General features: G+C 48.2%; 1 protein-coding gene across 1 annotated transcript; it reads left to right on the plus strand.

The window, feature by feature from the left end:
- Positions 1 to 12605: 12605 nt before the first annotated feature.
- INSM2 (INSM transcriptional repressor 2) lies at positions 12606 to 14009 on the plus strand. Its single transcript, XM_062494128.1, has one exon. The coding sequence runs from the start codon at positions 12606 to 12608 to the stop codon at positions 14007 to 14009; it is 1404 nt and encodes a 467-aa protein (XP_062350112.1).
- The last annotated feature ends 2266 nt before the right edge of the window (positions 14010 to 16275 follow it).

Genomic DNA, 16275 nt, shown 5'->3' on the forward strand with positions numbered 1-16275 from the left:
CTAAACTTGGTTACCTTTATGCAGAGCATCTACCATATGTATCCTGATTCACTGCCTGAGACCCACAGCTATTCCAGGTAGATGTGTCACCAATCCTCTCCCACAACAGCCAAAACCCCTGTATTTTACAGTCCAGAGCACTTCAGATTACTTCTTCATATAAAAGTTCCGTGTTGTGGTCCAGCTCTTGGGAATTAGTATCTGAGCTGCCTCTGCAGTGCAGGGATGATATGGTTATCAATCCTTCTGATAGGGCCAGAGCAGTCACTGACTGGTGGGAGGGCTTGTGCATTACTACATAATACATCAAACCTCTTGTGTGGCAGCTTCTTCAGAAAAGGAGATAAATTTTTCAGTGCCCCATGTGCCTCTGTGCAGGGCTCTGTCATTCCACACACTGGAGATTTGCTCACCAGCATCAGGGGACTCAGCCAAGGGTAGAGAAGGTTAGGCTTGGTTATTCTGAAACCATGATCTGCTTAACACAACTGCAGGCTTTTGTAAAGGAGTCTTCTCATACAGCCTGGAGAAAAAAAAAAAAGAGCTTAACTGTGAACTTAATTGAAACAATTCCATAATAGAGATTATTTCCTATTCCTCATCTTCAGGTGGAAGAGTAGTGGGACTACCTCTTCACCAGTGACTGCGAGAGAGGTATACATTCACTTAGTCTGTTTTTTACTGAGGTGAACTCCTTTTGTTACAACTCTAGAATGTAGCTGAGCCTATACAATCTTGACTTTGACACTCTGCATTCAACAGCTCAGAGTCACAATGGACATTAGAGACAAATGGTGTCTCTCAAGGGTCTGCACTGGGACAAGTGTTATTTAATATCTTCATTAACTACATAGATGAAGGGTTCAAATGCACCCCCAATAAGTTTGCAGATGGTACTGAGCTGAGAGCTGCTGTTGAAGCACCTGAAGGACAGGATGCCATCCAGAGGGACCTGGACAAACTCAAGAAGTGGGCACAGGAAAATCTTAAGAGTTTTAACAAGACCAAGTGCTGGTGCAGCACCTGGGTCTGGGCAGCCCCCAGTATCAGCACAGGCTGGGGATGGACAGATGGAGAGCAGCCCTGCCCAGAAGGACCTGGGGGTGCTGCTGGCTGAGAGGCTGGACATGACCCAGCCATGGGCACTGCCAGCCCAGAGAGCCAAGGGTGTCCTGGGCTGCATCCAAAGCAGCGTGGGCAGCAGGGCCAGGGAGGGGATTCTGTCCCTCTGCTCTGCTCTGTGAGACCCCACCTGCAGTGCTGCCCCCAGCTCTGGGGTGCCAGCACAGGAAGGACATGGACCTGCTGAAGTGACTCCAGAGGAGGAACACCAAGGTGGCTGCAGGATGAAACACCTCTCTATGAGGAAAGGCTGAGAGAATTGGGATTGTTCAGCTTGGAAAAGAGAAGGCTTTGGGGTGGCCTAATTGTGACCTTCCAGTACCTGAAGGAAGCCTGAAGAAAGATGGAGAGAGACCTTATACAAGGGCATGTGATGACCAGACAAGAGGGAATGACTGCAAACTAAAAGAGGGTGGTCTTAGATTAGATATTAGGAAATAATTCTGTACTGTGAGAGTGGTGAGGCACTGGAACACATTGCCCTAAGAAATGGTGGGTGCCCCATCTCTGGAAGTGTTCAAGGCCAGGCTGGATGGAGCTTAGGGCAATCTGATGTAGTGGAAGGGGGTTTGGAACGAGATGATATTTAAGGTCACTTCCAACCTAGGCCATTCTAGGACTCCATGATTATCAAGATTTGCTCATCTGAGTTGAAGCTCAGAAAACAACAGAGAAAACAAGGGAAGATGCTAATAGGGTTGAAGATGCTGTTTCAAAACATCTGCTGTTCTCCATTCTTCTCGGCATCTGCTTCCCACCCCTTTCATTCTAGAATCTCTTGATGAAAGAGAAGAAAAATCACTGGTCTGCATTTCAGAAAGTAGCCTTTAAACTTTCAAACACAGACACACTTCAGACATTTTCACCTATATTTTCCATGCACAAAAACTGCAATGGAAAAATATCAGAGCAAAATTGGCAGTGTGTGCCTGAAGGTCCCTTTGAAAAAAATGGACTCATTCAAAACTATATTTCACCCTTAGTCCAAAATAACTGGTTTATGTTCCAGGTGAATTTCTGCAGCAATTTGCAGTTCTACTTTTTCAATTATCCATTTTCCCCCTATTGAGATATTTTTCATTTCCATTTACTTCTGCAAAGTCTTTTTTCCTGTTCACTGTGCCATTATGCCTTTTCTGACTATTTCTTTGAAATTAAGTGCTTGGTTCTTTATCTTTTTATCATTAATTACTGATGTCTTTTTGACCTCTGCTTTGTAAGCGACCGTGTCATATTTCTATTTCCTATCTTTGAGGCTTGTTTAAGATATTTTTTCTTGAATAACCTGCTCTGAATAGCTTTGTTCTTGTTTTTCAGTCATTTCCCAGAATGGCCACACAGCCAAACCCTTGCCCTCCTCTCTTGTTTTTCATCTTGTCTCTGCTGTATCAATGGCCTAGTTAAAAATATATTTTACAGCTCACTGAGGCCAAATCTCACTCCATTTTTATAATTATGCTGATGATCATAATCTCAAAAACCTTTTGCTATGACTGTGCACCAGTTAGAACCTCTCTATTGAGGGCCAGAGGCAGCTGGGTGTGCACAGAAGTGGGTGCTGCTTTTAGACTTGGGGTTTGGCTTAGAAGAACATAAACAGAAGCTGTGAATGTCAAATTAGTGAAATTTTAGTTTAAATGGCTGAGGACTCTTTCCTGTGTAAAGGTTGCCAGGTTTTTTTGTCAAGCTTTTCAGTGATACTTTGGTACTTCAGGAAGACTCAAACCTGTCATTTAGTATCAAAATTATTTCTTGGACTGGTTCCACATATACCATTTCACCATGCCTTATAGTGGCATTTTCATTTGCTTCTTCCTTCTTAATAATTCTCCAAGGTTGTTTTTTTTATTTTTTTAATTTTGTAATTGAAAATATTCAAATAGTTCATAAATTATTTTCCTGTCTTTGCCAAATTTTCCATTAGCATCAGTGGAATCTCATTTAGCAGGCAAGGTTAGACTTCACCATCACCTCAGTATTCCTTTCTCAAGGAGTGATGGCTAGAAAGGAAGGCCAGCTGTTTTTCCCAAAACTATGAAAGTGCTGGTCCTTGTTGCTGAAATATATTTAATATATGTGTAAGGGGAGACATGATACATGCAGGCATTTGCTGTCATTTTGTTCTTTTAAATAAATAACTGAGTATAATGAGCCTCAGCCACAGAATGAACATAATGAACCTCCAAAAAAGATGTTGTCTGAGAGCAATATTTACCACTGAGGAAGGGATTGTTACAGAAACAAGAATTGTTTAGACGTTAGCGGGTGAGGTAAGAATCTATTAAAGGAATTAAAAGCAAAAATGACTCATCACACATTTCTGCTTATTTGTAAGAGACACATGAAAGGCAGGGATTTCAAAACATTTGTATTAGAAAAACATAAGTAACAAAGCCCCCTGATTTAATTTTTCAGTCTCATGGGCTTCAAAAGGAGATGTGACTTTTCCCCATCTGCCTTGAAAATCACACAGCACTAGAAACTAGAAAAGCCTTGCTTTGCTTTGCTACATTTAGTTTTTAGATTGGTCACTTACAGGTGATATTTACACCGTTTTCTTCTCTGCAAAAATCTAGAAACCGTTTTTGTTGCATTGAGAGTCAGGTTTCTGGTATGTCTCAAAGGGGAAAGTGTTTCTCCTGCCGCTGCTGCTGCCCAGGCTCCTGCGGCTTGCAGAGGAAAACCTGCCTCGCCTCCTGCTCACCACTCACTCCCCTTCTCCAGCCAACCCACTGCTCTCCCTGCTAAGAAAATCCCTCTGGAACAGAGATCAAGGGAGTTAATCAGCTCCCTGTGTCCTGCTTACCCTGTCATGGGCAGGAGACCCTTGCAATGGGCTAGTGTAATGATTTAGGCACAATACAGCAGGGCCAGGCTTTTATGAGGTTATGTGGGTACTGGAGCAAAGTCTCACAGCACAGCTGTGGTAGAAAATTGGTCTTAAATTGATTTTCATAGTAGGATACAGATAATATTTTGCATAGCATAGCATAGCATAGCATAGCATAGCATAGCATAGAATAGAATAGAATAGAATAGAATAGAATAGAATAGAATAGAATAGAATTACAGTATTTTTATGGGTACCTTTGCTATAGGAGGATAATAGACAACATGGGAACAAAAGCAAGAAACAGAGAAAGAAGTGAAAGCAGAGGAGAATGTATACACAAAGAAGCAAGCTGTTGGCCAGCACAGTGACTATGTTGGGAAGAAAAAGGGGATACAGTTTAGCAAGTCTCAATCCCTTTCATTGTACCACTTAAGTTTTGCTGAACAATATTATTTCAGATGTCTCCTATGAATCCATCATCTATTAAAACTGTCCTTGAAAATGAACTGGCTAGTACAAGCTCCTGCTCAATTTGACAGGGCAGTCAGTAAAGTCCTCATGTGGTGGAAAATGACAATAATTTGCCTAGCGCAGGAGAGGTACCTCAATGACCAATAAGGCTGTGCAGCAGCTGGGAAAGAGGGAGCCAAGGAGGAGAGGGAAGACTGTGACCTGGCTGTTCCCCAGGTGAGAAGGAGCACTGCTGGGGAGAGTTGCAACACTCTGCAGTGCTGCTGCTCCTCTCCCTTCCTCACTTCCTGACTTGGCAGAGCCCAGTGAAACCAGTGGTGACAGGCAGAGCCCTGCAGCTCTCTGACTTGGATGAGAAGTGCCACACTTTCAGGAAAATTAAGCTGCGCTGAGCTCAGGGATGCAGAGTCAGTGTTAAACTCCTGCCAGACTTTTTCAATCTGCCCTGTGGGCTCGTTCCTGAGGATGAGAAGGGTAGGCATGGGGAGAGAGGACAAAAGAGGCAAGCAGCTCCTGAGATCTCACATCCTTCATCAAAAGGTGCTCCCAGAACTAGCAAGGTCAGCAGAGAGCGAAGGGAGCTACTTTGAGTTGTGGAAGCATCTTCCCCATGCCCTGAAACAGTACCATGTCCTGTAACAGGCCAGGTACAGTAGGCACTGAAACACAAACTGGCTTTTGGGGACTTTGCTTTTTAGGAAAAAGTAATTCCTTTCTGAAGTCTAACATTGTGGGGAAAAAAGAAAAAAAGAAAAGAAAAGAAAAGAAAAGAAAAGAAAAGAAAAGAAAAGAAAAGAAAAGAAAAGAAAAGAAAAGAAAAGAAAAGAAAAGAAAAGAAAAGAAAAGAAAAGAAAAGAAAAGAAAAGAAAAGAAAAGAAAAGAAAAGAAAAGAAAAGAAAAGAAAAAGAAAGGAACTCTCATTTTGAGGACTAAGAAAAACTGTTTATTTTAATGACTATTTTTCTAGTTATTGCATACCATTTAAAAATGCCAAACTGCATTTTTCCTGTCACTTAAAGGTACAATAAGCCATAAACTGGACATAGGACCCAGGAATCAACTGTTTTCAGATTCATCGTTCTCTAAGAAAAATGCCAGTATCCCAAGAAATACCATATAGCCATAGGAGTTGCTGCCATGTTTGTTACAACACATGATGCTTATTTCAGAAGTCCTAATTCTGATATGTTGATTTTCATCTCTGATACAGTTCTGTTTGTGTATTTTCCAACTGAACATACCGTGCTTCTGTTTAACTGTCTGTTTATAGTCATAAGAGAAATAAACATATAAAATAAATGCATCTTGATGCATAGCTGTGCAGCAGTACAGATGTTTTATTAATGAAAATGAATCCATCTTTTTGTAAGTCATGGCAGCAATATAACGTATCATTGTTTGCTTCTCTGCTAGATGGTCCCTGCTGTTTTCACATAGAAATTCCTGTAATACTTAAAGGACATCTGGAAGAATTCAGCCAATTAATCGAATTCACGCAGGAGCTAGGCTAATGGCTGTCTGAAAGGCAGATTACATTAAATCAAACTTGCAATATGAATGAAAGTACTTAATCATACATGCAACATTCATTAGACGTGGCACAGCAAGTGTTTTGATTACTTTAATGAAAGATCAGGTAAAGTGCATCAACTGAACAGATTGAAGAGACAGCATGCTTACAAATGTTTGATTATGTTGACTATCAACAGAAACAGTGCCGGTAATTTATAGCGAAACATATTTGGAGGAGGAGGAGGAGGAGGAGGAGGAGGATGGAGCTGGTGAACTTGTGAGGCAAAGTGAAATTTAGGCCTTGCCTCCAAGCACTTTAATTAATATTTAGGATAGCAAGATTTTAATCAAATGTCACAAAAGAAGCAAAACAAACGCAAGTGGAGAATCATTCATGGCAGCTGCTATGGATCGTTATATTAACAGTACTTGGAGCATGATGCTGGTTTTGCGTTCCCTCTCCTGGCTTTGAAGTAAAGAGGGCTAAGTCCTAAGTGGAAAAAATATTTTCAAAACAATGAGATATATGCTTGATGATTTTGGTTTGGTGATGCTTTTCCCCTCTTCTGCTGGAGACATCCTCCAGATACCACTGCCCTTGCCTTCTGTGTGGGCGCTGGCACCTGGAGCAGGGAGAGAAGCTGCAGAAGAGCTTTGGTTGTAGATCATCCTGAACCAGAGATGCATTTTCCCTTTTCCTACCTCATCGGACAGCAAAGCATTTTGCCATTGCCCTTCAGGGTTGCACATGGGTGTTCACCCACAAAAAAAAAGAGAGTCTCCATCCTGACACACCTGCCAAGGGCTGGCACTGCAACCTTGTGGTTTATCTCCTTGTAATGCAATTTTCCAGCTTGTTCCTTTTGGGTGCTGCTCTGCCCAGCTTTTTCTAGCCAGTTTTCCATGTTGGTTTATTTGTCTTCCCCCACCCCCTGCCACTGGTTTTCCTTCTTAGCATCTCCCATGCTCTATCTGCCCCGTAGCACCTATTGCTGGCAGCAGTGGCTCCTGCACTGCCATCTGCTTTGCAGAGGCCAGACCATACGTATTCCACAACAAATCCTGCCATTCCTTTACACAGGCAAGCAAAGTTGCCATAGCATACTTCTGTCAGGAAGTGTCTCCAGTTCTGGCACTAGGAATTTGGTGTGACCTGAAGAAAGTGTGGAGGGAGAAATATAGAGGGTATCATGGAGTAGGGGTGGCAGAAAGGTCTTGGGCAACAGCCCTGGGGAATTATTGGCTGCACCTCTGAGTCAGAGGAATTTTATTGAAGAAGGTGGCCTTAGAACAGGGGCATGAAACAATTATTGGGATTGGGGGGGAAAGAAAAAAATGGAAATATTTTTCTGTGGGCTCAGCTCCCTGCACCACATCCCTGCAGAACTGAATATGCTCCAGTGCCAGCATAAGAGCAGGATGAAGTGTGACCACAGCAGAATTAAGTATTTGTGGCTGTGATTCATCTGGTACTGATCTCTGCTCTCTGAAAGCCTCCTAGACTGAGCCCTTTTGGGAAATTTGGCAACCAGCATATTTCTCTGTCCTGCCTAAACTTTATTGGAGGCAGGAATGGAGTTTCCCAGACCAGCATGCAGCAGAGGTGTCCCTCAGAAACTTCATTTCTCCCATTGTCCTGCTGTCTTGTCTTCTGGTCTCTTCAGGTGTTGCTCTCTTTGCACACAAAACCATCCCCCTGTCTGCACACACACCTGCACTGAGTGCAGCTGAGACTCAGCCTCTCTGAGAGCCAATACTGATATCCATAACATTGACAACCATGGCCTTCTGTACTAGGAGGCCTTGTTTTCTGTGAGTGCAACATATAATGATGTTTGTAGGGAACAGACTGCTGAGAATCTCCTGCCAAAGGAAGCCAAATCTTCCTATTTATGACACGGAGAGATCAATAATAACTCCATTGCAGGCAAATTTGGCAAATGGCAAATGGCTTCAGCCTGTGCGGTATGAGCTGAAATCCAGCTGAAGTCTGTAATGAAGTAACAAAAGTCATCATGGTCCCATCGAGTCTCCTATAGCTTCAATAAGTTTGGGAATGCCAGTCTCCTCCCTGTAGAGGACCTGGCTTCCCTGCAATGGGCTAATGCAGGTGGAGGTGGGGAAAACCAAAACATGAGGTTGCTCCTTTGGCCCTTACACAGCTGCTCACTTATAGAGTGGGGACAGGAGCTGTGGCACCACTGTCCTCCCAGTATCACCTTAGTGATGGGTGATGTGATGTGACCAATTCACAGCATCACTTCATTTGTGGAAAAAGAGGAAGCTTAAACATTTTCATGGTGTCTCCAAAACCCGTCAAATCCCTCTAACCCAAGTACCTTCACAGAACAGTGTTTTCTACCTTCCCATACACAGCTTTTTGTTAATATTTGAGCAATGAAGAAAACATAGCAGCTGTTAGCATCATTTTCCTCTTGAAGCCGATTGTCCTCAGGTAAAACAAAATGCAATTAAGATACTAGCAAGGTCAGTTATATTAGGCAATCCATATCCTCATAATGCAGATATTTCCTTCAATGTCTGTCACCAGCATCAAATCCCCAACCGCAGCAAGATAATTGGCAGCCTTGTTCTAGGGGGAAGATGAAATGGCTTGTGTTGCCACCAAAACCAGCCTGGATTTTGTTTAAGTGCTGGAGCCTGGGGGTGGTATCGCTCATCTAGCTATATTGCTGGAGAGTCATGTATCAAGGACAGGCTTCTGAGGCAGCTTCTGTCTCCCTCCTATTTACTGCTCCATTAATTACAAACCAGATGTCAGGGCAAGATTTAAAAGTCAACTTTATTTGAAATCCTGCAATATAAAAAACTCAACCACAACCATTTTTTTTGTGGTGGGGAGGGGAAACATGAAGGAGAAGAGAAATGTTCTTTAATCATTTGCTTATAGTTGTTTTCTATTTTATTTTTAACTCTTATTTTTTTAAAGTTGTGGTTATTTTTTCTTTTACTAAGTGGCAAAAGGAATTTCTCTTTTTCTTTCTGTCCCCTCAGCCCCCAGAAAAGTTTTTAGGGTTTTCTCTGGGAACCAGACTTCACTCAAGACCTTCTCTCTGCCAGCTGGCATTTCTGTCATACATTCCTCTTGCTGTTTATGCTCCAAGACTGTTCAGAAATGTAAATGCAGCTGCCCACTCACTTGAAAATGTTTTATTTGTGGACCATGGAGGTGTAGATCTCTTCTTCAGTGTCCGCACAGGCTTCCAGGTGTCCTGGAGCTGCTGGAGACATGTCTGGGGCTGAAAGCAATGGTATCCCTGCCTCACAGCCAGAGATGACAGTCTCCGGACAGCTGGGATGTACAAGGATCTGGATGATGAGCTTCTAATCCCGAACTCTGGAGCACCCTGGGCAATCAGATGGAGCATCCTCCAGAGTCACATAATCAAGGAATTGATTAGGTTGAAAAAGACGTTTAAGAGTTCAACCATTAACCCAGCACTGACCTAAACCAGGTGCCTTAAAGAAGGCAGCAACAGGGAAAGGTATCTAGAGGAATCTGAAGATTGTTCTCACTTTGGAAGGTCCCCAAGAGGTTGGTCCAGCCATCACTGAATCTGATTGCTGAATCTTGGCAAGGCTTGAATGGGTCCCTCAGACTTATGTTATGAACATAACATATGAACATAGCAGCAAAGTTATGAACAAGGGTAAAAGGCCCCTCACACAAAATGAGAAACTTTGGCAAAAAGAGAGGCAGAGCAGTGCTGTACTACTCTTGTTTCCATTCCCCAGCACACCAACATTCAGCCTCCACCACAGAGGAGGGACTGAGGAAGCAAAGGATGTGAGACGAGGAACTGGTTCCTCTTGTTTTCACCCTGCCAGTACCCTACTAGCTACTGCATTTTTCCACTAGAAGTGTGATTTCCTATTTACTTTGGGATTAACCCTTTGGTTAATCTCAGGTCATATAAGGACAACTCGTGTAAGCAGCCAACATGTTTAATCAAGGCCGACCTTTTTTAGCAGACTGTAGAGAACACAGTGTAAAGAGCAATAACATCATTCAGCTCCTTGCTTAGAAAAGCTTTGACTTTAAAGTTTCCCTGTTGTACCATGTTCAGGAGGGTCTAATGATGCACTCTCAGCTAAGTGATGGGACTAATTAAATGTAGTAAAACAGGGAAAAAAATCCAGAAAAAATACACAGGATTTGGAGGTGTGTCCACAAAATTGTTGACTGTTCTTATAAGTTACTAACTGTAAAATTTTTGGTAGGAGTAAAGAATGATGGCAAGAACATAAGCCCATGTATCAGTCTGGAAAGCTTAGAAGCTGTTGAGAGTTGGGTGTAATGCCCGTCACTACTGTTACATTCTCTTGTAAACGTGGGAGGGAAGGGACATAATCTGTAATCACAGAATAATTGTGACTCTTCCAAGAGGGAGTGAGGACACAGGGAGTTTGTACTGGGGCAAGACAGCCTGGGGAAAACAGTATATTTACTGAGAGAAATAAGTCATGAGGTGGCTGGACAAACTTGAATCCCGACACAGTTTTGCCAGTGTTTTTGTCAGACATCTGTGGGCATTGGCACATTGCTGCAGCAAGACCAAGGATGGAGTGATGAGTTCTACAGTTCTGGGTCTCACCTTAGAAACTGATCATAAACTGGAGACAAGTTTAGAAAGCTACAAGAGCGCTTTCTTGTGCTGGAGGGCACTGTGAGCAAGGTGGAGGCACAGATGGGCACCAAATCACCGGGAAGCACCGCAGGAGGGACATCAGCTGGGGAGATCGAGCAGAGATTCCACATCTGTAGGTTATTCCCCAGGCCTTCCCATGATGACTGGGCCACATCAGATGACGACACTGGGAACATGGAGAAGCTCCCTGGTACAACTGCAATCTGCAGCTTTTCTTGGAAAAATGTTTGAATTTCAGTAAGCACTCCATACACCTGCTTACCTCCAGCTACTTCTGCGCTGGAAAAGGCATTGTTGGATTCTTCACCTCTTAGGACTGGAAACTGAACTGGACATTCCTACTACAGAGTATTTTTGCAATGAAGCAAAAAGCAAATGGGAACATTGTTTACAAGGGGAAATTGAGAAAAGAATTATGTACATGTCTTTTGGAGGAACAGTGGATCTGTAACCAGAGTTCCAGTTATTTGGTGAGAAATGTAGCTGGGAAGTCCAGCTGCAAAAGTAAAAAAAAAAAAAAAAATGGGTAAAAATCAAGCAGCCAGCCCATGGAGTGACCTAACTGCATGAAAGCATGGCTCAGTTACAGTGGCTTGTAGTAACAAAGGGTGATCTCTAGCCCATGGAGTCTATAATCTAATCTGAGATTCAGTGCAACCACGAAAATGGAGGAGAATGGGAGAGGAGAGTAATGTAAAACATGATTGGGACTTTGCTAAGCAAATATAATTGTAGCAGTTACACAGAGAAGTGTTTTGAAAGAGTGTTTTGAGCAGGTGGAGGGTGTTCTGGTCTTGCATGAAGGCTTCACATCTTTCTTCCGCTTCTGGAAAGCCCCTCTAACCGGAGGTGCTGTTTCTCCCTTTCTCCTGGTGTCTCTACTTCCTCCGGGTAGGCGATGCTTCCAGCAGGGTGAGTCCGTACTTCCTCCGGGTAGGCGATGCTTCCAGCAGGGTGAGTCCGACCGTCTTACCGGGGCAAGGGCTGTGTGTCCCTGGTCAGGGAGGGAGCGAGGCCTTAGCGCGGTCATTTCCAATGGCACGCCATCTCGTGCATCCTGCGGGCAGCAGCTCTGCGGGCGGGACAGCACCGTCCTGCCGCCAAACCCAGGCTCGGGAGCATGGGCGGTCTAATAGGACATGCTGGTACCGCGCGGTGAGGCCGGAGGGGCTGTCGAGACCCCGCTGCCAGCGCGTTTGATTCCCCTAAAAGGGCGATTAGTGCTTGAGCCAACACGACTCCTGCCTTGCTCCAGGCGCGCACCAGCTGCCTCCAGGTCACGGCAGCCGCGAACGGGCCGGGAGCTGCATCGGGGCGGGATGGGGGGAGCCTCGGGCGCTTTTGCAGTTCGCCGTACCACACCTCAGTCTTGCCTCCCCTGGGCTCGGGAGGCTGCCCGCGGGTGAGGCTGCCAAGGGACCAGTCACGGCCACGAAGCAGAGCCGTGATTTGGCACTATACGCGGCGGCGGCAGCCCTGCTCTTGCATTGGGAGCTCACCGCAACACCGGAGCTTTCTGGCTATTTCTGGGAAAACTCCTGATGTGGCTGTGCAGACGGACGGAGCCAGCTCTCAGCTCTGGCTCCCTTCAGCGGAACGGCTAGCGGGGCTGTCCTTGCGGCCCCGGCGGTGGATTGAAGGCACCGGCACCCACGACAGACGCTCCTGCTCGAGCCCCGTCCGGCCCCTCGGCCGAGGGGCAGCTGGGTCACCCCAGCTCAGGGTCTCTCCCATCCCTCCCACCCCCGGCCCCGGAGCTCACTCCGTCTCGCAGGGCGCCGGGGGTGCGTTCCCCGAGACACCCCGCCCGTCCCCGCGGCCCGAGCCCCGGCCCGCTCCGGCCGCCGCCGCCCCCCGCCGCCAGCGCCGGCCCCAACTCCTCATTGGCCGCCGCCGCCGCCGGAGGGCGGATGACGCCCGGGCGGGAGCGGGCGCCGCGGGTATAAAGGCCGGGCGGGCCGGCGGTGCCGCGCTCCCGCTGTTCCCACCGCACCGCGATGCCGCGCGGTTTCCTGGTCAAGCGCAGCCGAAGAGCCGGCGGCTCCTACCGGGCACGCCCGCGGGAGCGGGACCCGGGTCAGGACCCTCCGCCCGCTCCACCGCCGCCCCCGCCGCCCGCCGGCGGGGACAGTCCCGCCGCTAGACAAGGAGCGGGACAGGGGAAGGGCGAGGGGGAGGAGGGAGCCGTCGCCGCTTGCACCGCGACGTGGCCCCCCGCCGGCGGCTGCGGCGGCCCAGGGCTCACCCCGCCGGAGGCTCCGGCCGCCTGGGGGGCGACGGGGCCGTGCAGCGCGGCGGGGCCGCGGGCGGCTCTCTTCGAGCGGTGCCTCAGCTCCCCCGCCTCCGCCGAGTCCTTCCCCCTGGCCGCCTCCTTCCCGCCCGCCGAGAAGCTGCTGCTGCAGCCGCGCACGCCGCTGCCCGCCCCGCCGCTGCCGTCGGTGCCCGCGCTGAAGCGGCCGTCTCGGGCCAAGGCGCCGGCCAAGAAGGGCAAGGCCACGCGGAAGCTGAGCTTCGCCGACGAGGTGACCACCTCGCCCGTGCTGGGGCTGCGCATCAAAGAGGAGGCCCCCGAGGGCCGGCCGGGGCCGCCGGCGGGGCGCACGCCGCTGGGCGAGTTCATCTGCCAGCTGTGCAAAGAGCAGTACGCGGACCCGCTGGCGCTGGCCCAGCACCGCTGCTCCCGCATCGTGCGCGTCGAGTACCGCTGCCCCGAGTGCCACAAGATCTTCAGTTGTCCCGCCAACCTGGCCTCGCACCGCCGCTGGCACAAGCCGCGTCCCGGCCCCAGCGCGGAAGGCGCAGCCTCCGCCCCGCCGGGCAAGGAGAACAGCCCCGAGCGGCGGCCCCGCGGCCCCGCCGCGCCCCAGCCACCGCCGCCAGCCCGTCAGCACCGCGGCGGCGCGGACAGCGCCGGCGGCACCCCGGCCGCTCCCGGCTCCAGCCCCGGCCCAGCTCACGGCGGCCCGCAGGGTCCGGGAGGCGGCCCCGGCGGGGAGGCGTTCGCCTGCCCCTGCTGCCAGAAGCGGTTCCGGCGGCAGGCTTACCTCCGCAAGCACCTGGGCACCCACGGGGCAGCGCGGCCCGCCGCCTTCGGCCCGCCGGAGCGCGGGCCCCTCACCTTCGCCTGCCACCTCTGCGGCGCCCGCTTCCCCTCGGCGGACATCAGGGACAAGCACCGGCTGTGGCACGCCGTGCGGGAGGAGCTGCTGCTGCCGCCGCCGCCGCCTGCCGGGGTACCCGAGAGCGGCGCGGCGGGCGGAGAGCGGCAGGGCTTCCCCTGCAAACACTGCCCCGCCACCTTCTTCAGCGCGCCCGGGCTGGCGCGGCACGCCAGCAAGTGCCACCCGCCCGAGAGCAGGCAGGTCCTGCTGCTCCAGCTGCCCGTCCGGCCGGGCTGCTAGGCCCGCGGCCGCCCCGGTGGGACTGCTCCGAGAGCCCAGGCTAGCCGAGCGAGCCCTGGCCACGCTGTTAATTCCTATGGAAAGTCGCGGCTCTCACGGCTACGACGTCGGAGGAGCCGCCCGGTGGTTCTCGGCCGGTGGGTAGCGACGCGCGGCCGCGCCGGCACGGCGTTGTGCTCGGCCCACGGGCCCCGCTGCAGTGCAGGGAGCGCCGCGCAGCTCCCCAGCCACCGGGGCGGCCGCGGGCCGGCAGCAACAGGCGAGAAGCGCTGCCAGCATCTGCCGGGAGGTGGGCTATGCAGAGGCGTCGGGTGGCGGCCCACCGCCAGTACATCTTCCGTCGCGATGGAGAGAAGTACGGCTGTATATAGGGTATTTAAAAAGAGGAATTATTTTTCGTGAGAAAAGGAGCCTGATCTAGTGATCTTGCTTTACTAGCCTTAGCCACCGAGCTTCAACATTCGTGGTGTTTTGTTTGCTGTACTCTGTACTAAGATAGCCGAGAAGGTAAATGTTCATATTAAATCAGTGTCAAGTCATATAATAGCTAGCAAAACGTATGGGAAATTAATCGTGCTGTCTGCTTAATTAAAATACAAGGTGTTGATTTTCTATAGCTAAGTACGCATCTCCTGCTTATGCTGTGTCTCTGTACTCTAGCAACTGTGTGGTGGGCAAAACACGTGTGTCTGGCAGCTGCCCGTTCCAAAAGCTTCTCCGCTCCGTTAGTGCGGCAGGGACAGTAGCCAGAAGGGCAGCTCGGTCTCCCCAGGCTGGGCAGTGTGTGGCCCTGCCAGCCCCTGCATCGCAGGCAGGTGGAAAGCACCCTGTGTGTGGCTCGCCTTTTCAGGTGGCCTCCGACCCCTCTCCCCTGTGAGCTGTGCTTTTGATGTGAGCTCCTCCGAGTCTTGTGAACAGCTGAAATTAGGACATGAAGCAGTCTTTAGACATGTTGCTAAAGTGCAGGTGACAGGCTACCTTCCTTTTCCCTAACAACACCTACCTTTAGCAAAACAACCCACGGTGTGCATTTCCTGGCTTTGACAGTGGTCTGGCCAAATGCTTTGAAATGCTGTTGAATTTACCAGCTATTGACACTTCAGCCAGTATTTATTTGTTTTTGTTTTTTTTTTTTAAATTTACTTATTTATTTTTTCCATGAGAGCTTGCTTCTAAATGTGATAGCAGATGGGGCTACAATTAAGGGCAAGAAAATTCAATAAAAGGTTTAAAAGAAAGCTCATGCCTTTCTTGAATTCAGCAGGGCAAAGCGGGTCAGCTGGTGACTTCTGAAGAACCAAATTGATCCCAGTTGTAGTCTTTGTTCTAACACTCTCTCTGACATGAGCATGCAAAATATTTCAATCTCTTGATTAGCATCCTCTAAAGCAATTATATCTGTAGTATTATATTTTGCTGCACACAACAAAATATGCATCATGCCCAAAGGCTGCAAGCAAATGATAAGTGCTTTATGTTAAATGTGCTTCATGGACTTTGTCATTTTAGTTCCAGAACCTGGACAAATGAATTCATACAATATAACCTAAAGCAGCCAAGATTTGCTTTCCGACAAAGGAGGCTAAACTTGCAACTCGCTACTATGCCAAAAATAAAGCCTGTTATTTTAAGTTATGCATTTTTCTGTCGTCTGTTGGCAAGAGAGCCTTAGGTAAAAATGCCTGTTTATGCAATTAAGTGAGTTTGCCCCTGGAAAAAGCCACTAGTTTTCGGGTTTTTTTAATCATGGTTCTTCTTCCTCTCCTTGTGTAGTCAAAGATGAGGGGCTTCAGACCACGCAAACATGATGATTATTAACTGCTCCTACAATTAGCACTTGAACAACCAACCTGCCAGTGGGAACAACCTATGTTTTGTATTACCGCAGAGCTACATGCAATGTATTTACCAGATCTGGGGAAAAGTTTTCAGTTGGGCATTCTTGAGAACTTGAGTGTATTTTTAATACACAGGAAAACCAAGCTGTGTATTACATTTAACTGCTCCATGTGCATGTAATACACAATTCTTCTATAAATTGGACTAAGAATCTAATCAGTGAGGTGAATGATTAATATACAAAAGGTGGTAAGAATAATTTTATTGGATTATTAAATAGCATGTCTTCTCTTCAACCATTACAAATTTGTAGATACTACATGAATGACATTACATAATTTCTCTTTTTATTTTTGCCCATATGATATATTTACACATGCAGTTAGTACCAATGCCATGCTACATTTTGTTAACAGCATTTTGTTGT

The sequence above is a fragment of the Cinclus cinclus genome, chromosome 6 (genome assembly GCF_963662255.1).
Source record: "Cinclus cinclus chromosome 6, bCinCin1.1, whole genome shotgun sequence".
Classification (NCBI taxonomy): domain Eukaryota; kingdom Metazoa; phylum Chordata; class Aves; order Passeriformes; family Cinclidae; genus Cinclus; species Cinclus cinclus.